This window comes from Dermochelys coriacea, chromosome 4 (genome assembly GCF_009764565.3).
Source record: "Dermochelys coriacea isolate rDerCor1 chromosome 4, rDerCor1.pri.v4, whole genome shotgun sequence".
Lineage (NCBI taxonomy): Eukaryota > Metazoa > Chordata > Testudines > Dermochelyidae > Dermochelys > Dermochelys coriacea.
This window is the reverse complement of record NC_050071.1, coordinates 117376906-117402092: the sequence shown is the minus strand read 5'-3', so window position 1 is coordinate 117402092 and position 25187 is coordinate 117376906. Positions and strand designations below refer to the sequence as shown.

The 25187-nt window shown below is 44.4% G+C and overlaps 1 protein-coding gene across 7 annotated transcripts; it reads right to left on the bottom strand.

Annotated features, from left to right (window-relative positions):
- Positions 1 to 5587: 5587 nt before the first annotated feature.
- On the bottom strand, positions 5588 to 17822 carry HS3ST1 (heparan sulfate-glucosamine 3-sulfotransferase 1). Of its 7 annotated transcripts, none has more exons than XM_043512411.1 (3): positions 17001 to 17822; positions 14614 to 14859; positions 5588 to 7007 (listed from the first exon to the last, which is right to left on the bottom strand). In XM_043512411.1, the coding sequence occupies exon 3, from the start codon at positions 6877 to 6879 to the stop codon at positions 5932 to 5934; it is 948 nt and encodes a 315-aa protein (XP_043368346.1). In that variant the 5' UTR covers positions 6880 to 7007; positions 14614 to 14859; positions 17001 to 17822; the 3' UTR covers positions 5588 to 5931. The 7 variants fall into 7 exon arrangements, with proteins under 7 accessions (XP_043368346.1, XP_038256899.1, XP_038256900.1 ...); XM_038400971.2 differs by having other exon boundaries at positions 14614 to 14723; positions 17001 to 17778; XM_038400972.2 differs by having other exon boundaries at positions 14614 to 14723; positions 17497 to 17778.
- Between the last annotated feature and the right edge of the window lie 7365 nt (positions 17823 to 25187).

Genomic DNA, 25187 nt, shown 5'->3' with positions numbered 1-25187 from the left:
CTGAGTTTATTGCACTAACTTTAAAGCTGTATCAACTATTGCATGCGTGGGAAGTTGAATATTTTAAGGTGGGTGGGTTATTGTTGCAGGAAAAGAGAGTATTGCTTTTCCTCAGCTAATGTTCCACACAAGATAGAAATTGTCTCCACTTTCTTATGGCAAGCAAGATATTAATATAATGCCCTTTAAGTCTAATAGAATGTTTTCAGATTTTTCACTCGTGACTGGTCTTTCCAATATATTTGCATTGATACTTACCTTCCAATTTAATTGGGAACATTTAGTGAGAAATAAAGTCAAGCAACCAGGGGTGTGGTTAAAATGATAAATATTTTGCTTACAAAATTTGGGGCAGTGTCTCATGAATTGGTCAGCTAGTTATTATGTAACAGCAAGTTGAGTACACTTAGTTTAAACATCATTTAAACTTGTTTCACAGTTATGTTTCCCCCCAAGTGTGGTGTAGATCAGAGATGGACTGTCCTACCTAGCCCTTGAGCTCCCAGCCGGGGTGGCTAGTCCCCAGCCTCTCCCCTCTCCCCTACAGCTATGCAGCCATGCGGGCAGCATGGCTTCCACCCACCCACCTCCCAGGCTTTCCAATAAGCCAGTCCTGCTGCTCTGAGTGGCATGGTAAGGGGGCGGGGGGAGGTTGGATAAGGAGCAGGAGGTCCTGGGGGACAGTGAGTAGGGTGGGACCAGGGGCAGGGGGTTTGGATGGGTCGGGGGTTCTGAGGGGGGCAGTCGGGGGCGGGAAGTGGGAGAGGGCGGATAGAGGTGGGGGCCAGCCTGTTTGGGGAGGTACAGCCTTCCCTACCCAGCTCTCCATACAGTTTCGCAACCCTGATGTGGCCCTTGGGCCAAAACGTTTGCCCACCCCAGTGTAGATGTTAGTGGTCATTCAGGCTGCTTTGCAAGGAAGGCACATGTCAGTGGTCCTAACCTCACTCTGCATCTTTTTGGGTAGCTAGAGTCCATTTGGGTGCTAGCAGGGAGCAGTACCTGTGGTTCCCTAAGACTCATGGCACAGAGAAGGGAAAATGTGTCCACTACCCTCTATTTTTCCAGCTGAGTTCTGTAAGGTTGGCAAAATTGAGCCTCACATGGGAAGGTTCCAGCTAAAGCTGTACTTGCGTTGTCAGATCTGAAGTGCCTCATTAATAGGCTAGCTTAGCAGGTATAATGCTGCCTTGCCTTTCCTCCAATCTCAAACTCACTCAAGTCAGAAAATGTCTACACAGATTTTTATGAAGCTTTCCAAAGCAATATTGTTTCTGGGCAACAAGTAAATGTGAAGAGACATTTAGAACAATTGTGTAATACCAACTGTACCTATGACAATGCTATAGTAAAAGTAATAATAAAAATCCTGGGCTGTTGCTAAGAGAATTCCCCCTCCTGCCCCAGTGGGAGTCTTATGTGCCCTAATCATCTTGTTCTGGCTTCCAGACTTTAAGGGGTCATCATTATGTTTTAAACTCAATCATCTTCTCTTATTCAGTATGTGCTGTACATGCAAGTATAGTAGCTGATTTTCTAAGGTATATACCAGCAAGCACTGTGAATCAAAGGGCAGAGCTTAACCTTTCAATGCCACCGTGACTAATGACGTGCTTGGATAATTATCATTTCTGCTTTCAGTCACAGGGAGTGGTAAGGCTAATATATTAGATTCCTTTAAGGTGCTATATTGTATTTTGTTCTTTCCAAGGAATGAGCACATACTTGGCTGAGAATCCTGAAGAAATAAGTCCTCTGGAAAAATACCAGCGTGACAGTATTTTATACCTACAACTGCAGAATTTTTACAAAAGGAAGTAGCTGTATTGCTGAACATTTGAAAGGAGCTTCCATTTCTTAATAGAGCAGGCCAGATAACTCAAAACCTTGTCGTGGCCATTCACTTAACTATAAGTTTGAACTTGCTTCAGCCAAGTCTGAGTGCAGCTCTCTTTTGTTCATGTTTTGCAAATATGTTTTTGCCAGAAGAAATTTTTGCAGCAATATATTTTTGGAAAGTGAATGATGATTTTGTAAATGTGAGTATTCACACCAGAATCCCCATTCTAAGTGTTGTGCTTCAAAATGGGTGAAAACAGTAACATTTGACCTGTCGTATGTGTCCAATTGTAGCTAATGCAGGGGGTGACATACAGCCAGCATTTAACTAGTTCTCTCAAAACTGTTACACCTCAATGTGAAATACATGTGACTGTCCCGACAAAATACACTCTTTCTTGGCCATTGTTCTTAATAGCTGCAGCGGTGGCAGCAGGTAAATGCTCTTGCTAAGTTGGAGGGAAGATTCCTTCATGTTGTCTCTGGGGCCTCCGACACCCTGCTGTCCCCACTCCTTGGAAGCATTTCTCCAATAAGGCCATGGAATCAGGACTTTCTGTAGGTCCCCGAGGATCCCCCTTAAAAGCTGGACTCCACTGAAGGGTATTGTGGAAAGCCAACAACAACAAAGCTGTATTACCTTTCTTGGGTAATTGCTAATGTTGACTGAGGAGAAAATATGCTTCCCTACTACCCCCCGTTCCCATATGTGAATCTTGTTCTCCATGGAGAACCCTCCATGAGGTCCTGCAGTGAGAGAGAGAGAGGTAATGGGTAGGAATGAACATTGCCAAGTCTCACAAGAAAAAAAAAAGTGGCACTGCCTTTCAAAACAAGTCCAACCCATTTCCGTGCTTTCTTTGTAATGAAATAGGTGTCCTGGCACAAATTAAGCACTGCACACACCAAAAGGGGCAAGAACAGTGAGCGATTGCTTGGAAAGGAAAAACTCAAATGTCTGCAACAGATTTTAACCGGGTGGGAAATGATGCACACATCTCTGTCTTTCTAAAAGTCAACAGCCAACACCAACTTCACAAGGCCTCCCTCACCCTTCACACTGCAAAGCAGGGTGAGCAGTAAGCTCTGCTAGCACATGAAGGGAGAGCCAGGCAGTGAGTGAGGAGCAGGGGATGGCACAAGGGAGAGTGCAAGGCTGGGGAAAGGGAGATGATGGCATGGATCATTTGCTGGGTGACTGACCCCCGCCCTTGAGACTCGCCTCCTGCAGTGCAGGAGAATGGAAGTGGCTGGAGTAATGGCATGTGTTCCAGTTGATGGTTGTGGCTCAGAAGGCTCATGGACCCAAAGGTGGCTGGCCAGGCCTCTGTGTAACTGGCCACTCTACTCCCCTTGCAGCACCGAGGAGGGGCAGGGACTGGCCAGGCCCACCATCCCACTTTCTGGTTAGAGGCACTGCTCTGCCACAGGTCTCAGGGCCTATCGCACCCTCCCAGCATCACCTCTGCCCCACATGGCACCCCTCCTCCCCAAAAATACAACTAACTTCCATGCCCCCAAGCCCAGCTGGGGAAGCCACCTTGAGAGCTGCAGGCAGTGGAGCCCCCAGAGAAGAGGGTGTCTGACTGGGACAGAATCCTGCACTGTCCCCAGGGTGAGCCTGACACTCCCCATTCAAGGAGCTCTCCTAGGGGCAGCAATGGGGGGGGACCCACCCACCACCCCATCGCCAGAGAAGGGGATCCCAGGGGAGCAAAGGCAGGTTCTTGCCACCACCTTCCCAGCCTTGCATGGTATGGTGTGTTGCCACTCTTACTTCTGCACTGCTGCCTTCAGAGCTTGGTGGCCAGAGAGCAGCAACTCCTGGCCAGACACTCAGTTCTTAAGGCAGTGCTGCTGCCAGCAACCGCATAGAAGTAGGAGTGCCTTTTTATTACAAAAAAGCCTGAACAAGCAACCTCCAAATAAAACAAGCCCCAAACCCTGCAGCTCTTGGATCAGTGGCTGGTAGTTCAATCAGGATGGTGATACTAAAAAAATCCATTCAATCTGAATGCACTAATCTACTGACAAATTCTTGTGTGTTATTTAACCAGGTGCTGAACAGGTGTCAAATTCTAAATTTTGGTCTTCTAAGGCTGACACTGTCAAATAAAAGACCAATGAAATAAAGAAAATATTTTTTATTTAATACAATATTCTCATTTTAAGTATTTTTTTTTTCCAAATTTTTACTTAAAATAATTAAATCAATAAAAAAGCCTCTCTGAGGTTGAATCCAACTTGGTCAATTACACAAGGGATGGAGAGAGAAAAAGCAGCTACAAATCTTCATGCAAGCAGAATTATATGTGATGTTTGCATCCAGAAGATAGTACACGAACAGCCATACCTGCTTAACACAGCCTGGTCCTGAACCACCCTCCATCTCACCATCAAAGACTAATGTATGCAAATTTAAGTCATATAAAGTATTGTTTTTATCTGTCCAGAATTCAATGAAAATTCAGTTTCAGTGGGTCATTGAACACTTTCTTTGCATATTCTAGACCTTGGGCCAGATCCCTCCATTACGATTGAAGAGCTTACATCTGAAGTACTATTTTGGACCTTGTCTATATGCAGGATTTGTTCTGATTTCAGCAACTGATAGCCAATAATACATGGAAATTCTTACTGTAGACAACAAAAGCTATTATTTGCACTGGACTCCATTTCCAGCAGAGGGGGAGCCATAAGGATTGCTGAAGTAGGGGCTAATCCCAATATACAAAAGGCCTTAGACGTGTAGTCTTGTAAATCATGAAGGGAAGCTATATGTGACCTCATGATTCTGGAAGGGAGAAGAGAGAAGGAAAGAGAAAAATCTGTGCATCTGATTCTCATTTGCAGCAAGGGCAGATCTACACTTAAAATGCTGCAATCATGCTTCAGATACTTATGCCAACAGGAGGGCTTCTCCTGTCCGTGTAGGTACTCCAGCTCTGCGAGAGGCTATGTCGACAGGAGAAGCTCTGGCTATAGTGGGGATTAGGTCAGTTTAAGTGCATCGCTCAAAGGTGTGGATTTTTCCTAGTGTAGAGTGGAAAGCAAAAAGCACCACTCCGGTAGCAAAAAAGGGGCTTTATAGGGGTGCAAATATAATTTACATTCAGTTTTGGAACCTTTATATAGCTGGAGCAGTGTTCGGGAGGTCTTAATATACATGAGAATAAGGCCATTAATTTCTAGAGGTTAATCCAACTAATGGCTCATGAGTGCGTGTTGCTTTTCAGTGATTCTGAAGCAGAAATAAATGCTATAGAATTTAGGAACAATCATGAGCAACCTTTAAAATTTACCAGTATTGCTTAAATCCTTCACTCCCATTTTTCAGTATAAAGAACATATACATATACATGCAGAAAATAAAGGAAGTCCTTAGGTTGACTATATTTCTGCATCCAACGGTGTTTTTTATGAGCATGTATCCACAGAATCTTTTAAAATCTACCATGAAACTGGCACTGTACTGCCAAAGAATTTCAGGGGCACCGGTTATGAAATTAAATATGAAGGTAAATACAGTAATTGGTATCTCTGTTTACAGAGCATTTCATTGTACCAGACATGTCATGTCCTAATAAGTATGAGGTACCACTTTAGAAAGAATTAATTGTATAAAGCAGGTTAGAGAACTTTGCTGCCCACAGTGACATTTTAAAATTAAAGCTGCTAGTAAAAACAACAAAAAGAGAAGTGTAAAGTTCATGTGGTCATTCACAATAAAGAAAGTCCAGATACCATATTTCAAAGATTCAGATAATTCTGAAGGATTTCGTTGAAATGAATTTCTTAAATATTAAACAGATAACACAATCTCAAGAAAGCATCTTCTGCAATGAAATATTTTAGTTCCTTCATATAGAGACGTAATACACAATGTAACAACCATGAAAAACAATACAAAATGTCCTCAAATTTAACAAGTAGAAAAATATAACTAGTTTATATGGCAATTGTGAAACTAATACTGTACAGAAGTATTTATGGATTTTACAAATAAATTATAGCTTAAATGCCCTTTTTAATATAATTTCTAAGCGTACACTGAAACTTAGGCTCTGAAACTTATCAATAACTTACCACAAATTAGTGCCAGTCAAATGTTCTGCCAACAAGCTCAAAGAATTTCCTATTAGGTTCATGAAAATATTCATGCAGTTTATCAAGTAAATGAGAATCTACATGAGGGTGTGCTCTTCCTTTTGACTCATGTAAACAACGTTCCCTACCACTATCCCTTAGGCAATAGAAGCCTTTCGTTTTATTGAAGTAAAAGTTTGAAGCATTTATTTGAGGTGACAACCTTAGAAACCTCTCTACCTTCTCTATTTCTGGGAAAGGATCTTTGATTAGTTTATCCCCATCTACAATGTGAATGCAATCAAGAGGAAAATACTTCAACCAGTTTTGCATGTGAAAGTAATATAAGCTTCTGTTTATTGCCTTGTATTCCACGTTGAGTTCACCATCTTTAATCAGGAATTCTTCAATGGATGGATACGGCTTGTGCTTTTGTACATGATTATAGAACACTTGGGTATAATCAGATAGTACTCTCTCACTTGGGTCTCTTAAAATAAGGAGTAGTCTCATTGACTGGTTCATATTATAAACTCTTTCAGGCACTTTGGGTGATGTGAAATAAGCTGGGGTTTTCTCCACTGTGATCTGATGGGGATAAGAGAATGGCATTTGATTCATATACCAGTGCAATCCATTTCCATAATGATCCTCCCAGTCAAAGAAATGAACTTCACTTTCTGCTGCTGCAATATCTGGATGGAGACTTAACATCTCTAATAAGGCTCTTGTTCCACCTTTTCTTACTCCAATAATGATAGTTTGTGGTAGCTGCTGGCAAGATCCATTAAAATGAATGTTTCCTTTGAAGTCATTTTTGAGAATTGTTTTTTTTAAAAGCTCTTTCTCAACAGATTGAGAAGTGGCCTCAGCCTTAGAAATTACAGCTGGTCTGGAAGGCACTATATGAGGTTGAACAATAAGCAGCAAAGCTCCTAGTAGAAGAGCTGCCATGGCAGAAGTTCTTAATCTGGTTTCACTCAACCAGATAATGGAGTGTGGAGTGATTTCCACATAAACCGGTCTTGAAAAGCTGTGTTCCTTTTACTGACTGAGCATGTATTTCTCAAGTAGAGCACTCACTAGGGAAAGAAAGAGAAACATGTTAATATATACTCAAATATATCACTGCTAAAAGTTACATTGTTATGTTAAATATCTTGGTTTCTGCAGCAGATCAAACTTGCTAGTTCTCCCAAGAGTAGACTCCAACATTTCAAAGACAAGTAAATGTAAGAACTGCATGAGAAAACATCTTCCTGCCATTTGGTGACAGAGACATTGTAAAGTTTTCTCTTGACTCGGATATCTAAGATGCCTTTAAAGAGTCATAATTTCTCATTTATGTACATGACTTCAATGGGTTCGCACTGGTATAACATGAAAATTTGATATCAGTAACTACAAGTGTGATAAATGCCTTGGAACCAAACCCAGAAAGAAAAAGGGAAGGCTTGGGCCAGAACATCCCTGTTCCAATTTTTGGCCTTTTAAAGATGGGAATTCTGGGAACTGTAGTGTAGTCCCTTGAGAGGTCAGGTGACTGCAGCCTGGTAGCAGAGCCTGCTGGGGGAAGTCAGGCTATTAAATAAAAAAAAGTTGCCTAGAATAGCAGAAGAGTTAAAGGGAGTATGGTGTCTTGCTATGGGGAAGCCTGGAGAAAGAGTGTGAGAAAGGGCTGGGGGACAAGGCCTGAGTTGGAAATGACTTGAGGAAAGAGTGAAGTAGGGGGGTTTAAGTGCAATTGACATCCAGTGCATATAGATTCCCTGAGCTGGAGGCTGAAATAGAGTGGGCTCCCTAATGGTGCTATCTACAGAAGATGGCAAACTCCTGCAATGATGGGGAAGAGGAAGATGTGCCCCAAGTTAAAAGACTAGGAGTTATGTTTGGATTGTTGTTTGAAGCTCTTCTGTGCCCTAGAATTGGAGGGATTCGATTTTCCCTGAGGGCCAGATCATAAACACATTAACTCATCTGACTAGGCAGAGGAGAAACTGAAGCACATATGGGAAACAGAATCAGGGCTACCACCTCATCCTGGAACGAGGCAAGATGACTATTACAAATGTACTATAGATTTAGTGCATTATGCTTTTGAAGCTTATCTTCTTGTGATTGCGCATGTTACGTTAACTCTGAATGTTTCCGCAAAATGTTGAACAAGTATTGGTGGTGATAATTAGTCCCAGTCAAATGCTGGCATAGGAACACACCTCATGGATATTACTGTCTGTCACTTCATGAGGTGATTAGCAAAGTCAACAGACACATTATGGTATACCAAGTTAATTTTCAGCATGAAGTATTGATTCTATAATATTTTAAATATTCCAGTTAAGAATTAATACTCTTAAGAATCAGGATGGGTTATTTACAAGCTGTTATCACATTGCATTTTAATTTAAGAAATATGGTCCTATCTTTTGTTGCCCATTGTGATTCCTTTTAGACACTAATTGGCCTGTTTTGTCATGTCAGATTGGGTGTGAAAATGCTAGTTATGCCAGTTAATTATCTTTTGAGCTAGCCACAGGTGGTGTCTATAGAAGAACAAGGAGTCTGCTGGCACTTTAAAGACTAACAGATTTATTTGAGCATAAGCTTTCGTGCATGGTCCATGCATCTGAAGAAGTGGGGGTTTTACCCATGAAAACTTATGCTCAAATAAATCTGTTAGTCTTTAAAGGTGCCAGCGGACTCCTTGTTGTTTTTGTGGATACAGACTAACGTGGCTACCCCCTGATACCTGTCTATACAAGGATGGTCAGCTGAAGTTTTCCATTATTCCAAACAGCAGTGGGCTAGCATAGACAAGGATCTAGACAGCTGCCAGTGTTGTTTAACCCTAGTCAGAGTTTAAAGCCACAAGGAGAAAGCATCTGATTGCTGTGACTTGTTAGGGTAGTGAAATGCTAAGGTTATGCATGGGACAGCCTGGACTGAACAGCCCAAAAAGCTGGAGCTCTGAGCTACAGGTCACCTGCCTGAAAGATTGGGGCTAAGTACTGGAAATGCTTCAAAGTCTGAAAAGACATTCCAATGATGACTTCACAATAAGTCAATTCTCTGAAACAAGAACTAGTGATAGTTTCTGGTTAATAAAGGGCTTTTCAGAGTGCTGTCCCTGAATTTACAAAGGGCTTGACTGCATCCCAAATGGGGGAGGTTTGCTGTCTTTTGTTTTTGCTAATGGTTACCCAAGCTTTACCCATCCTCTTGGTGGCTTCAACAATGGTTACAATTCAGCTATACTGCTAGGTAGTTGGGGGAAGGGGTGCAGGGCCCCAGAACTGGTACAGAAGCATGGAAACCGGCTCTCTTGCAGATTGAGAGGAGAGTCATGACCTGTCCTATGGTGGAGAGGGTACCACAGTCTATCTTGTGATGTATAACTCACAAGTACGATACAGGGAAACTCTAAGCTTTCTTTCCCTCTTTGCTCCATCATAGGCAGCAATGTGGCTTTGAGTCCTTAATCTTTCTTTTATTCTCTCCCCCACCCACCCCACTCCATTCTTGCCAATATAAACCAGCTAAGAAATAATACCAAAAATATGGCACCCACTGATGGGGGCAAACCATAGGGATTCCGCTATAGATAACTGCATGCTAGACATCCTGAATGAAGTATGCTAACTCCACATTTAGTTGCAATGTGAGCAAATGTTGCAGCAACAACCTGGGTGGATAGTTGCTGGTCAGAATACTAAAACAACAAAAGTCATTTAGAGCACACGACTTCACAGAATGACTATGCATTCTAGATTAATACAAAAATTTAACTGTCAGTATCATTAGTATTTTATCTGCTACGTATAAATGAGTGAGTTGGTGTGAGAAATACAGTTACTGTCAAATGATGTTTTGAGGATTATACCTAGATGTTTTAAATTTGAATTGCTTTTTCTTGATCTCTTCTGCAGTTTTCTCAGATTAATTAGCAAAATAGTGGTCACATTATTTATTCAATAAGATTCATTGTGGAACAATCAAATCAGTCTTCACAGTCATCATTAACTTTGAAAGATTTTAGCTCAGAAATAAATGGACAACTTTTTTTCATTGTAAATGTAACTAGGAAAGAAATGAGAGCTGCCATAATCACAGAATTGCATTGAGGGTTTTTTTTTTTAAAGCACATCTGTCTCTATCTATGGTACTTATATGGTCTCATATCCAGAGGATCTGAGTGCCCCACAATCTTTAATATATTTTATCCTCCATCAAGAGGCATTTTAACTAGACCTGATTTGAACTAACTTCATTTTAATGTAGATATTAAATACTGTTTAAGACAAATTTTTGGTCAGTATCAGTCACTTCACTTCTCATGTGGGAAACTGAGAAGATATAGGCTGGGACTTTCAAAGAAGTCTAAGAGAGTTAGGTGTCCAGTTCAATTTGAAGTCAGCAGTTTAGCTCTTGAAAATCCTACCACAGTGACTTGTAAGTCAGTAGCAGAGCTTGAAACAGAAGTCAGGTCTCCTGACTCCCAGTTCTGTGCAATTTTTTTAACAAAACAAAACACACCAACAATTCAGTATCTGTACTTAGAACCATAGCCCCTTAACATGAACATAGAATACCATTCTTAAACTAAAAAGAAAAGGAGTACTTGTGGCACCTTAGAGACTAACAAATTTATTAGAGTATAAGCTTTCGTGAGCTACAGCTCACTTCATTGGATGCATTTGGTGGAAAAAAAACCACCAAATGCATCCGATGAAGTGAGCTGTAGCTCATGAAAGCTTATGCTCTAATAAATTTGTTAGTCTCTAAGGTGCCACAAGTACTCCTTTTCTTTTTGCGAATACAGACTAACACGGCTGCTACTCTGAAACCTGTCATTCTTAAACTAGGCACATACACAATTCTAAACATTATAAGATTTTAATAATTATGTAAATCCGAAAATGCTTCTCAGACCCCACCAATAGAAACTGCAAGAGAAAGACACTCATTGTTGCACCATAGTAGTCTTATACAGATGACAGTTTATAGTGGTTCAAAAATTATGAACTCACTGTGGTTCTGTCTATACTAAGCTTTTCCCCCTAACATATCCCGCTTCTGCATCTATGCCAGTGGCAGCCTTTCCATAGACCAGCCTCTGACATTTAAACAGTTTATCCCAACACTGCTTAGAACAGGTCTAGATGATGCTGTGGCTAAAAGGCCAGCAGCTGCCAGAACATTGCCCGTGCCAGGTGGTTGGTAGGAAAATTAAAGACTAGTGCAGACAAGGTATCTGGGCCTTATTCCTCAGGGTGCTCAGAATCTTCAATTCCCCAGCCTGAGATGTATGGTGCTGAGAAAAAAGATCAGACTCTTAGTTACATTCTGCCCTCTATTACACTTGTACAAGCTAGGTCCAAGTCTTCTCTTGTATGAAAATCCAAAGGAGGGGGCAAGAGATTTTTGCAAGGAAATCTCCATGAAGAGCTCCATTGGAGTCCCAGACCAAGTATGGCTGCTGCAAGGATGCTGATAGGAAGGGGGAACAGCTCTATTAACTCCTTCACATATCTTTGATGTGGCCAGAAAGAGAAATTCTCACTGTGACTTACCTGCCTCTCCCATCCCTAACCCATAAACAAACGCAGCCCCAGGTCCTGCAGTGAAGAATGTATGATGCTGCAAAGGCATCCGAGTCTCGTATTCTCCCCCACATTCTTCCTTGTACGAGAGTTGCACCTGAGGGACCTCTCAGTGCACCCAACTAAAGGGGCACAATCTGGCACAAGAGATGGGCCTTAATGAAAATACCAGATTTGACTGCTTCTTCTAGAGGTTAGGCTCATCTCTAATGCAAATTCCTTATCTCTAGAAGGAGACCAGGGCTGGAACCCCCAGGAGAGCCTCAGACTCTCCAAAGCAGCTGGATATTTCCACACAGTAAGCTGATCAGAACTTAGACTTCAACGGACCCTGGATGCCAGACTTCTTGTAATGAATTGTGCTCTTGAGCTCTACTGTGGTGTATGTCAACTGGCATACAATACTGCATTGCCATTTAAAAAGGTTTGAAACTATCCAGGCTGCACAATCCTTAAGCGTACTAGACTGGCTTATTTATATTGAGACAACGTCCAGCTGAACTAATGTAAACTTTGCAGTACTAGTTCTCTGGAACACAAGCAATTTTTAAAAACCAATTAAAAGTAGCCTTTACAAATAGACTGTGTAAGACAGTTCTGGTTAAGAATGAGTTAGACCTGTTTGAGTGTATTTGAAGAATTTCAAGGATAAGTTCTCTACAGTATGAACACCTCTCTTCTACAAAAGAGAATAAATGTCTGACTTTATAGGTTCTCCCTATTTTGTTTGTTATATGCTGGGTTCAAAACACTTCTGCTAGCATTTTGGGACTAGTTATAAGAAAACTCCCCAATATATCTGCAGGACTTCGAGCAGAAACTGCCCTATGATGAGCACTGAAATGGGAGCTCTGAAAGTGCAAAGAAGCAAATATTTTAAGTTGTCTAATAGCGGTCTTACAAAACATTTTTGTTTCATCATAGGAAACACTTCTCCTGTAATAGTTCCCTCTACAGCAAAACTTTTCCCATGCCCTCCTCAGGAAGAGATTCATCCCATGCCTTATCTCTCTGCCAGTTCTAAATCCATAAGAATATTTTCTCTGTTTTTCAACTAAAAAATTCAATGTAATATAGCTTTTAAGTAACACTTGGTAATTCAAATTCTAGTTTTCTGCCGTAATTACCTAGCAGTCTTTGTGTTTGCAATGAATTGTACAAAGATGAGAGTATATTAAAAGAAACAGTACTGTGCACTGCTTGAGCTACTGAGAAATCTCCAGGGCATAAACTATTGATCACCTCTCGTAATACAAGAAAAATGCCCATCTGTGTCTCAATAGAAGAGGAAAAAAACTTGGAGCAAAATAAATTCTCTCTTAATCCTCTACTATATTGGGTACTTGCCAAAAATCTATGATTTTTTGAAAACTACTGTACCACTAATGGCACTACTTTTGTCTTAGAACTCCTATAGCTAATATGATACAATGGGAAGTCTAGTCTAGTCTAGTTTTCAGTATGGTTGGAATGGTATAAAGTTTATCAGGAAAATGCCTTTTGTCAGAAAGCCTTGAGAGTTTGAGCGTAATTTAAATATACATTTGACTTCACAATTAGAGAAATCTATAAACATTAATATATGTAAGCTTGCTTGTTAAGGAAGCCTGACTTGATTGGTGTTTGGCTGAAGTTTTACTATATTTCTGGGCTCACAATGCTAAATACAATTTATACAAATTAGTTTGATCATGATGAACATAAGTCTATACTTTTTTAAAGAAGGGCTTAGTTTCAGTGTGAGCAATGAAGTAGGAGAAGCTAAAATAGATTAGTGATATATATAACACCCTTTTGTAGATTTCCTTCTGCCTTCTTCACTTTAAGGCCAGAAGAGATCAGTCTGATCTTTCATGCAAAGGAATAAGCCAAACCTTTAGAGTGGTAAAGAGACAGAAAATACTTCATAAGGCTAGAAGGAAAATAGGACACTGAAGATGGAGCTTTTTATATTATGTGCCAAGATTAAATATCCCACACATCCCAAAATAATCAATCTTGTGTCCCAAGCCAAGATTTAATTTTTTTCCTAAAAAAAGAAGAGCTACTCCACTGCATCATCTAGCCTTCAAAAAACACACAAAGGTCTAACTCAGAGTGTTCAAGACATTATTTTTACCCTTAAGTAAAACAGTTGGTTTTCTGATGCAGAAACAAAAAAGGGAGAAAAAACACAAAACAGGCTCACAAATGTCAGAGCTTTAACTGTCCATTACTTGCTATTGCATCAAAAACAACTCCAAGACTGTTACAAGCCTGAGAGAGTACTACTATCCACCTTCCCTGTTCCCAAATCCCACCCTCATTTTGTATTTTGAAATAAACTTTAAATAAAACTAACCTTTTTTGCATTCCCTCCCATCATGTAGTTTCCTACCTTGATTTGCAATTGCAGGCCCTGTTTCTGGCTACTAGTCTATTATATAGAAAAATCCAACCTTTTCCAATTCATCTTCCAAGGTGACTTCTACTCCTTCATACCTGGCCCTGTGATAACTAAGTGCTTCGCTTCAAGATCAGAGCAGAATGAACTGCCATACTTGGCTAAACCAGTCAGTACACTAGGCACTAGCTTCTGGAAGGAACAATTCTGCATTGGCTCTTGAAAGAAAACAAGATGAGCCAGCAGATATCTTCCCTCTCTCATTCTCTGTAAGTAGGACTAATGGGAGATGGGTAAACTATAAGGAACTTTTTTCCAGTATCTAAATCATGGCAACTTTAGAGACAAATATTGCTGTGTTAAATTGGTGCAAATCCACTGCAGTCAACATGCTGTTTGCTACTGACCTACCTGAAAAGAAAAATTAATTCTGCAGATGCAGGCATATTAAAAAGAGTTAATGTCAAGGGACAGATACAACAGTGTGCTAAATACAGGGGGTGTGAAATTGAATCTGAAGTCAAGAATACTAACTGCATTTAACCAAAATGCAGTACAATTTCAAGGGAAGTGGAACATATACTTGTTTTAAAAGTGCAAATAAAGCAGGCACAAAAGTAAATATTTTCCCACTCAGCTTAGGACCTCCTAACACTGGTAAAAACACTGGCACAATTTACTTATATGCACTGCATTAAACATTACCTCAAATGGCACATTTCCTTTCCATTAGGCCATGCTTCAAATAACTGGGGAGCCTATACTGCAAGCGATCTCACTGGATTTGTGCGATGAACTGAGCAATTTCTGCTGTCCTATGTAGGAATAATGAGGAGCACAGCTGGATTTTTGGTGGCCACTGCAGCAATCTCAAACACTTCAAAACTGATAGATACAAAGTCTGGGAGGATTAAATTATTAGGACTTCATAGTTCTCTCTCCTTGTGTCTCCTTGAAAGGAAGAGGCGCAAGGTTTGAATAAAGATAACCTCAAACTATTCCACTACAGGGAGAGCAGAAAAAGACGTATCTTACACACACACACTATATATATGCATGTATGTAAAAAATAAATAAATTCAGAGATCAGATTGGTTATATTTCACAGCTAAGTGTCTACTACTGTTTCTAATGGATGGAAGACAGGACACAAAAATCTGTCAAGCTGCACCCCTCTGGGGAGTGGATTTCTTGTCTGGGTGAGTGGTAAGTGGTGTGTGTGCAGCAGCACACCTTTAGAGAAGGCTTATAAAAGCACTTTCCTCCCAGTGATTGTTTTGTGCAGCGTCTCTCAGCAAGACCTTTTAGTCCCTCAATTTTGAAGTCCCATGCAGGCATATTGTGACAGCTTAATTCTGTCCCGTATATACTAGAAGGTAACAGCTCACTTCCTTCCCCAAAAGCCAAGGTGGGGTTTATTAATAATTAGCTCCCCTTTCAATCCCCCCAAACTCTTATCCAATCTTGGGCGATCAGATCTGTAGCTTGCTCTGTCCTACTTGGATCCATTTTGGCAATATGACGCTTAGCAGGTGAGTCGATGCCAGGAGGAACAGGAACCCGTTCTGCTGCTCACTACAACGCTGCGCTCGGTCATTCTGCTTTCTCCACCCGTGTGGCTCCCCAGGGGCCCGATGGCGAGGGTCCGGCATTGCACCCCGGTGTCACTAAGCTGGCCACCTGGGTTTATTGGGAAAACACCTGCCGCCTTCCCACAAACATCAGCCCCGGCCAAAACCTAGCGTGACTTGCAAACCCCAGGTGCCTCCTCCTTTCTTCCCTCTTCCCCGCTGACACGCGAGTGGCTCGGAAAGGGGACGGGCGCAGCGTGGCCATCTAGGGTGCGAGAGCCTAGAGCCTCCCGAAGGGAGCCGCATGGCCGGAGGAGATCCCGACAACAACTAGCAGCCGCAGCCGCTCCGGTGCTCACTCCCTTCGCTGCCCAGCGCCGGGCATACCTGGGTTCAGCCTCCGCGCAGGGCCGGGCTGTGGCTGTGGCTGCGCTCAGCGAACCTGCTGGTGCCAGGCTGAAATCCGCGCCACTCACACCCCCACCAAAGGGCGAGTCCGCCGCTGCCCTCACCCAGCAGCGCCCCGCCCCGTGCCCGGCAGAGCGGTGCCCGGTCCCGGCCAGCGCCCGGAGCGCTGCAGAGCCTGACGCACTCGCTCACCTGGGCACAGTCTGCCTGAGTCAGAGCCGACACCGGACCCCCGCCGCCCAGTGCCTCAACCCCACGCAGGTTACCCCCAAACCTCAGCGCTAAGGCGCCTCGCCGCGCACCCCCAACCGTCACCCCTTCGCCTTCCAATTCAACCAGGAACCTCTAGTGCATCCTTCATGTCCTGCCCCACACCGCCAGCCTACCGAACCCCAACTTCAATTCACCACCCAGACGTCAACCCCTACGCACCCCACCCCGCCCCCTCCAGCGACCCCCCAACTTCACTCCCCAGCTACCATCCCAAATATCAACCCCCATTATAGCCACCAACGTGCTCCTAAAGCGAGCCCCCCAAGTTCCCAACCTCACTCCCACCTGCCAGCCCAAACAAACCCCAATGCACCCCGCCTGCCCCCCAACCTCATTCCCACCCCAAACAAACCCCAATGCACCCCGCCTGCCCCCCAACCTCACTCCCACCCCAAACAAACCCCAATGCACCCCGCCTGCCCCCCAACCTCATTCCCACCTGCCAGCCCAAACAAACCCCAATGCACCCCGCCTGCCCCCAACCTCACTCCCACCCCAAACAAACCCCAATGCACCCCGCCTGCCCCCCAACCTCACTCCCACCTGCCACCCCAAACAAACCCCAATGCACCCCGCCTGCCCCCCAACCTCACTCCCACCCCAAACAAACCCCAATGCACCCCGCCTGCCCCCCAACCTCACTCCCACCCCAAACAAACCCCAATGCACCCCGCCTGCCCCCCAACCTCACGCCCCATGCACCACCTCAAACACCAACCTACACCCCAATGCGCCCCCCAGCCTCACTCCCCGTGCACCACCCAAGCAGCAAGCCCCGATCCGCCCTGCCCTACCCGCAGAGGAGCCCCTCTCCCCGGACTGCACCTGCCCCTCGCTCACCCGCCCGACGCCGAGCCGTCGGCCGGGCTCCTGCAGCTGGGGCCGCCCCGCTGTGCCATGAACTGAGACGCCGGGGCAGAGAGCAGCTGCGCGGGCAGGACGGCGCCCGGCTGGCCGCGGAGCGGGGCGCGCTGGCCGCCGCCGCAGCCCCCGTGCGACAGGCAGAGCGGGCGAGAGGCTGCGCTGATCCCCGCGGAGGAGGGAAGCCTGGCACGGAGAGCCGGGGAGCGAGCGAGCGCCCGCTGCTGCCAGCCTCGCTCAGGTGCAAAACCTAGGACTCGAAGCCTCCTCCCACCGCGTCCGGGGCCAGCCCCCGCCGCCTCCGGGCGCCAACTCCGAGCCCCGCGGGAAGGGGATGCGGGGCCGGCCTCTGCGGCTTGGCACAGCCGGAGGGGACGGGCAGCCCCTACTAGCCGCCCTGCCCTAGGCAGACGGCGAAGCCACCGCGAGGGGCGGCGAGCCCGGGGGGGGACAGGCAGAGATCGGGGCGAGACACCTGGTCAGCGGCACGCTCCTCCCTGCGCCCCCGGCACGGGACTCAGGGGCTGGCGCTAACCCGCTTTCACCCCACGCCTGTTCGGCGCCCGGAAGCGACAGGATCCAACCGCCGGGAAAGCGAATTGAAAGACTGGCACTGATTTCACTGAGAACTGGATTGGATCCTGGAAGGAGCGAGGTGTAAAGTCTCCGGCAAAGGGACCGTGGCCCTAGCAGTAGAAACGCAATCTGCTCCAGCTGATCTGACCGCCCCTTGACCTATTTTACAGGGAGAGTCCAATCATGAAATTGGAGCCCGGATCCAGTTAAGTCTCTGATCCCCACCCCTCAAAATCCCCCAAACCACTTTTCCGGAGTGGACTCCTGCAATTGCCATAAGCCCTGATCCTGGCCACACCTGGGCATTGCAACTACTGAGGTGTAAAATTACTCCCCAAAGCCTGTGCGGGGTTGGGTTTCATAGATTGTAAAACTGCTTGCAGCAGGGACTATTTCTTCCTATGGGTTTGTAGCACAGTGGGGCCTCTGCTGTGATTGGGATTAATAATAATAATAGGTAAATAATAATTAGTATAATAAAATCACTTTTGTTAAAAGTTTTTCACTTGTACTGCAAAGATTAAAAATACAGGTAGCTGAGGCATGTATAAATGTATGAGTAAAAATACTAATAGGAAAAATAATCTAAATATTTACTTAAAAGTATTGAAAATAACATGAAGACTCTTCCTACCCTGTCTAAAATAATTTTAATGAGGGAAACTAATGAGAGAGACTTGGCAAATCAGTGTATAGTGTTACCTTTTAACAACCATTTCAGCATTACTTGTTTCATTTCATGTTTGTTTGCTTGAATTCACAGCATGATGTACTAAAAAGAAGGAGGCTGTACCGGGATTCATTTTAAGTAGTTCTGTCAATATTTATCAAAACTGATCTGCATTTGCCAAAAGTGATACATGGTTCTTCAAGGCAAAATGTGTTAGAAATAGCACAAACATAGGGCATCCTCCTCCTCCCACTGAAATAACGGTCAGACTTTCACTGATTTCAAAAGGAGAAAAGCAGACCCATGCCATATGTAAGGGGACTGTTGCCCCCTTACTAACATTCAGTGGGGGGTGTTTTAGTTGCTAGCTCCCGGTACTAAAAGGAGAAGGGTCTATGGGAAATCAGGACCTTGAGACTGACAGTCCCCAGGAACAATGGGGAGAGGCCAATGCTCCAGGTCAGCCTGAATGACAGAGCGAGCAGGCTAATCAGGGAGTCAGGAGGCCAGGGAGGTCCCCTCCTCCATGTGAGCTGGATTTGCTTGGGTCAAACAGAGTGGGGGCTGAGCTAAGGAGAAAGCAGGGGCCCAAGCTAAGTTGGGGAGCAGAGCCATGCCAGATCCAGAGGGACCACAAAAGTAGCCCAGAGAGAGCACACTGTCCTGGGAGGAGAGCTGCAGCCCCAAAGCCAGAGGCACAGCCCAGAGAGAGCAGACTTGCCCTGGGAGCAGAGCTGCAGCAACCAGAGCCAGAGGGGCCAGAAAAGCAGCCCAGGAAGCAGGTCAGTGCTGGGAGCAGAGTCACAGAAGCAGCCTGCAGAGCAGACCTGTCCTGGGAGCAGAGCTGCAGTAACCAGGGCCAGAGAAGCAGCCCAGGGAGCTGGAGGCAGAGCAGCAGCAGCAGTGCAGAGACAGAGTGGTGGAGCTGGGGCTGGAGCAGTCCGGAGCTGGGTGCGGTGAGCAGCTGGGGAGAACGAGGGGGACCCTGGGCAGCAGACCCAGCACAGGGAGATGCCTCAGCCAAGGGGCTCTGCAGGCCAGGCTTGAATCATAACCCTGACAGGGTGGGGCCGACACTGGGAAGAAGGGTCCTACCACTTACAGCCTGAGAGCGTGTGGCCACCACCAGAGCAAGTGTCCAACCCACAGCATCCCTGCAGCACAGTCAGGGCCTGAGAAGAAGGCCTGGGACTTACAAGGAACAGCCCTGACATTCCAGAGACACTGTTTGTGATGCTCCCTGCCACAGAGCGGGTTGATGTGTTTCCTTTAACCTTTCCCATTTTTCCTTATTCTTTTTAAAATTAATTGTTGATTAAATAACTTGCATTTGCTTTAACTTGTATGTAATGGTCAGTGGGTCAGAGAAGTGCCCAGTGCAGAGAGAGTACCCTGGAGTGGGGACACCCTAGCCCCTGTCCTAGATGACCACAGCAGGGTTGGGGGTTGAGCCCCCCCAGGAATCCTAGGTCCAGCCTTGTTGGGGTTACGAGGACTCTGCCAGACAGGAGAGTGGAAGGGGAGTCCTCAAGGGCAGGGAGGCCACTGGGTAAAGGAAGTGGGAGCAAGGAATCAGATCCTTTCGCTAGCCCACTTCACCGGGGTAGTGCAGAAGCCAGGAAAGTTCCCCACAAGAGCAGAATGATTCCCCTGCTTACACAATACAAAAATAAGTTGGGGTCAATGAGCAGAGTATTACTGCAGTCTGTGAAGCTATGCTAATTTACACCAGTGACCAACTGTCCAAAATATGAAAGCAGGAGTCTGTTATGAAGAGCAAGATTGGGGAAGTCTGTATTTGCACTGTTTCTACTACTATATTTTGCCTGGAGAGAGAATTTATTAATCACTAGTTACAATAATAGATTTACCAGGAGGAACTTCCCAAGCTGTGTTACAGGGGACCAAATAATAGCTCTATAGTGAAGGGTTTTTAAGAAATTCCAGCATAAACCTTTATTTTCATGGTTTTTTGCTTCCAGATAGACATCTTTGTTCCCAAAACCAAGCTTATCTGTCATGCTTTACTTTTACAGATGAGATGAAAAAATCAAACATTCTGAACAGTATTTTGTTTTGAAAATTAGCTGCTTTACATTGTCAGTAACATTGTTTGAAAACAAAGTTAATAAGGCATTTTGCTATGCTGTTTAGGACTTGAGTCTGCCACCCCTTACACAATTGTGCAGTCCCATCCATGTCTGTGGGGCTATTTGCATAAATATTTCAGGACTCAGTCCACAGTGAATATATACAGACACTGAGGCATTTTTAATCCACTTCTTCCATGCAAGCTCCACCTACTGCTGCTGATGTTCTCTGTATGGAGGTTGGGAGATATATGCAAGGCCCCATGATCTATGCAGAGCTGCCAGATAGCTGGCATCTTCATGCTTTTACCCAGCAGCTGCTGTAACTAGCTTGCACTCCACTGCCAATGACCTGCTGTACGCACAGATCATGGGACATCCCAGTTAAGGGATCTGACATAGGCAGCAGCCTCATAGCGCCTGATTGGCTCTCTGCCCTATAAAAACCCAAGAGGCACTCCAGGAAGAATTTAGGCAACAATGTGGATCTCCTGTAACTGCTATGACCATTCTGGCTCTTGGCTTTGACCTCAGCTTTATTTGTATCTTCACCTCCTGCCCCAGAACCTGAAAACGGACTCAGAGTCTGATCTTTGGTTTTGATGATGGTCTGGAACCTGAGTATGAACTTCTCCTAGGGTTGCCAGGTGTACGATTTTTGACCAGAACACCTGGTCGAAAAGGGACCCTGGCAGCTCGTGTGAGCACTGCTGACCGGGCTGCTAAAAGTCTTGTTGGCTGCAGCGGCTGGTTCCATGCAGCTTCCAGAAGTGGCAGGCGTGTCTCTCCGGCTCCTAGGTGCATGGGAGGCCAAGGGACTCTGCACCCTGCCCCCATCTGCAGGTGCCGCTCCTGCAGCTCCCACTGGCCGTGGTTCCCGGCCATGGAAGCTGTGGAGCTGGAGCTCGGGGCAGCGCCTTTGGTGCAGGCAGGGGCAGTACACAGAGCCCCACCCTGGCCGCCCCTGCACCTAGGAGCTGGAGGGACATGCCGGCCGCTTCTGGAAGCCGCGTGGAATCCGTACTCCCTCCCGCACCCAAACTCAGAGCCCGCACCCCTCCTCCAGCACTGAGCCCCCTCCTGCACCCAAACTCCCTCCCAAAGCCTGCCCACCCTCCCATACCCCAACCCCTTGTACCAGCCCTGACCCCCTTCCTGCACTCCGAACTCCTCAGCCCTGGCCCCACCCCAGAGTTTGCACCACCAACTTCCACCCCCTCCTGCACACCAACCCCCTTCCCCAGCCTGATGAAAATGAGAGAGTGAGTAAGGGTGGGGGAGAGAGAGTGACGGGTGTGGGTGTGTGTGGAGTGAGTGTGGCCTCGGGTCAGGGGTGGGGCAAAGGTGTTCTGTTTTCTGCAGTTAGAAAATTGGCAACTCTAATTTCTCCATGACTCCCAGCCTCAGATTTGCCCCTACTCTGACCGTTGGTCCTGACTGCCTTTTTTGGGATCCTGACATATATGCATATTTCCTTCTCTCCTTTTTTTTTTCTGCACGAGGAGAGCCTATGTGTCCTGTACTGACATCAAAATCATAGTCATAGCAACTAATTATAATATCACAAGCAGATAATTATGACTTCAATTGAGGGATGAGAAACAAGGAGCATGTGATACTAATAATTTCAAATAGATTAAGGGGAGTGTGTGTATGGAGGGAGTTATTATGGATGGGCTGGGTGGGTTGAGAATGATTTTTTGGGCATTGTCTAATTATTTGCACATTTTTGTTTGCAACTTTTTGTGTGCATAGAGCACAGACCAGACATACTTTTTGTACACCTACATCAGTTCATAAAATATATAATACTAAAGCTGAAGAAGAAAATTACATAATTTGCAGTCTATAAAGAGCATCTTTGCTAAACAGAACATTTTTCAAAGCTTGCTATGACGCAAATGCAATCTTTAAGAAAAGACAGGATAGTTTAACATTGAATTCCTTTGCTTTTGTTAATGACAGGTTTCAGAGTAGCAGCCGTGTTAGTCTGTATTCGCAAAAAGAAAAGGAGTACTTGTGGCACCTTAGAGACTAACAAATTTATTAGAGCATAAGCTTTCGTGAGCTACAAATGCATCCGATGAAGTGAGCTGTAGCTCACGAAAGCTTATGCTCTAATAAATTTGTTAGTCTCTAAGGTGCCACAAGTACTCCTTTTCTTTTTGCTTTTGTTGTATTGTTAGTCTGTAGTATTTAACATCCAGTCAGGGCCGTCCCTAGAGGTGTGCGGGGCCCGGGACAAGTCAGCCTCTGCCGTAGGCGCAGAAATTAGGGGTACAGGGGGTGCTGCAGTACCTCGGGCTTCTGGCTGCCAGCCCTGCCCCTGGGGTCTCAGTTGGGGTCCCTGTGCCTGGGGTCCTGGCTGCTGCCCTGAATGCTCGGGGCTCTGCTACCACCCCGCACGCCCGGGGTCTTGGGTGCCGGCCACTCACACAGACCCACGGGCCCTCCCAAAGCACGGGGCCCAGAGCAGTTGCCCCAATTCGCCCTACCCAAGGGACGGCTCTGCATCCAGTATCTGTCTTTATATGTATAAAAGCACTTAAGTATAGTAATTCCTTTATCCATAGTATTGATGCCACAATTGTACTTCTGACTTTTAAGACAAAAATGAACATAACATTCTATAAATATGAGTAGTGAAACAAAGGAAAGAATATTACAGTGATAGTGTCCTTTTACTTGGTTGATTTGTTTATATCGCCCTCTCACTATTTATAGTAACCCTGGAAGCCTGACATGGAGTTATTTTCTTTTCTTATTAGCATTGTTTATCTTGCTGTTTATAGCATACCTTTTGCAAATATGTAAGAAGAAGGTAGCTCAGATGTTGAAGGTACCAACCTTCATAGATTCATAGAGTTCAAAACCGAAAGAGACCATTTGATGATCTAGTCTGACCTCCTGTATATCACAGGCTGTTAAATTTCACCCACTTACTTTTGCATTAGGCACAATCATTTGTGTTTGACTAAAGCATGTGTTCCTAAAGGCATCCAGCCCTTGTGAAGCCATCTGGAGAATTCATCATTTCCCTTGATAGCTTCCTCCAATGACTAGTCATGCTCACTTTTTTTTTTTTAAATGTGTAATTTCTAACTTAAGTTTGTCTGGCTTCATCTTCCGGCCATTGGTCCTTGTTATACTTCTCTCTGCTAGATTAAAGAGCACTTCAGTACCCAATATTTTCTCCCATGAATGTACTTGTACATTACAATCAAGTCCTCTCTCAATCTTCTTTTTGATAGGCTAAACAGATTCAACTCTTTAAGTCTCACTCCAAGGCATTTTTTCCGGCCCTCACGTAATTGTTGTGTCTCTTTTCTTCGCCCTTTATCATTTTCAACATTCTTTCGATTTGTGGAAACCAGAACTGGATGCAGTATTCCAGTGCTCTCACCAATGCAATATACAGGTAAAATCACCTCCTAACTCCTCCTCATTACTCACTGGTATATGCATCCAAGGATCCCATTAGTCCTTTTAGCTACAGTATCACCCCCGCTGCTCATGTTCAATTGCTTGTCCACTATAATCCCTAAATTCTTTTCAGAATACCTGCTTTCCAGGATATAGTCTCCTATTCTATAGGGATGACATGTTCCTATAGTATATGTAGGCATTCTAAATGTTCTGTATGGGATGCAGTCATTCTTCCTAGATGTATAACTTTACATTTGACTGTATTAAAATGCATTTTGTTTAATGGGCTCCTCGAAAAATGAAATCAGGTTTGTTTGACAAAACAGTGATAGTATTTCTTTCAATCTGGGAAAATGAGGTTGAGAGAGAAGAGTGCTACAATCACTGTACATTTACTAAATTTAAGTTTTGTCAATGAAGTAATAATAAATTAGGAAAAGGAAACTAGAATTCCCAAAACTAGAATGGGAAAAGGATGTCAGAACCAGCTATGCAATATTGTAGGTATTCAATCATACTTCCTTCATGGACTTTAAGAGGAGGATATGGAAAAGACATTGCCTGATTTGCCACTGTTCCACTACATCCTGAATGACTTACTGTATTACAGGCATTCTAAAGGGAGAAGCTTTGTTGTGTGAATGCACTCTGTTTGGTAAGTGATATAGGATCTTGCTTGAAACAAGGCCCATAGGAGTGCATGACTCTTTAATGTCATACTATTCCATTGCGTATACTATGTGTAGGGTGTTGGATTCTTTGTGCAGTAGCAGCATGGAACTCATTTTACAATGAGTGATTTAAAAACTTCCCTCTGCTTTTGTCCCAGTACTCCTTTTCACGATTGATCTGCTTCTAAAATGCAGAGGTAGAAGATAGCTTAAAAGCATAAAACTAAAAGTAACATAATTGTGAAACCATTAAAAAGGTTTCTTTGTATGGGCTGCATTGAAACTATGTTGCATAACAAAGTTGGAATTTGTCAGGTTGCAGTAATATGGTAAACCCTGAAGCAATTCAGGACAATCCAAGCTCACAGATTTCTTGTTTTATGACTGTGGAAATGTTAAAGATGGGGAGAGAGAGGGGCTCATGGTCAGCAAATATGTTTTGTGATCAATTCAACCTAGAGAATTCCTTAGTTTGACTGTAAACTCATATATTACAACATTCTGAATTCAGGGAACAACAATTATATTAACTCAAATCTAGAGTGCAATAAAAATGATAGAAGTGAGTTTTCTTTAACTTGGTGCATGTACAGAATCTAGTGACATAATGTTTGATGCTTTGCAAGACTGATTACTTGCTCTGCCCCTAAATGTCCCATCTCTTCATGTAGTTCTTGACATACCTGCCTTTTTGTCTTTTTCAGGTAATATCAGTTCATTTTGTAACTTGGTT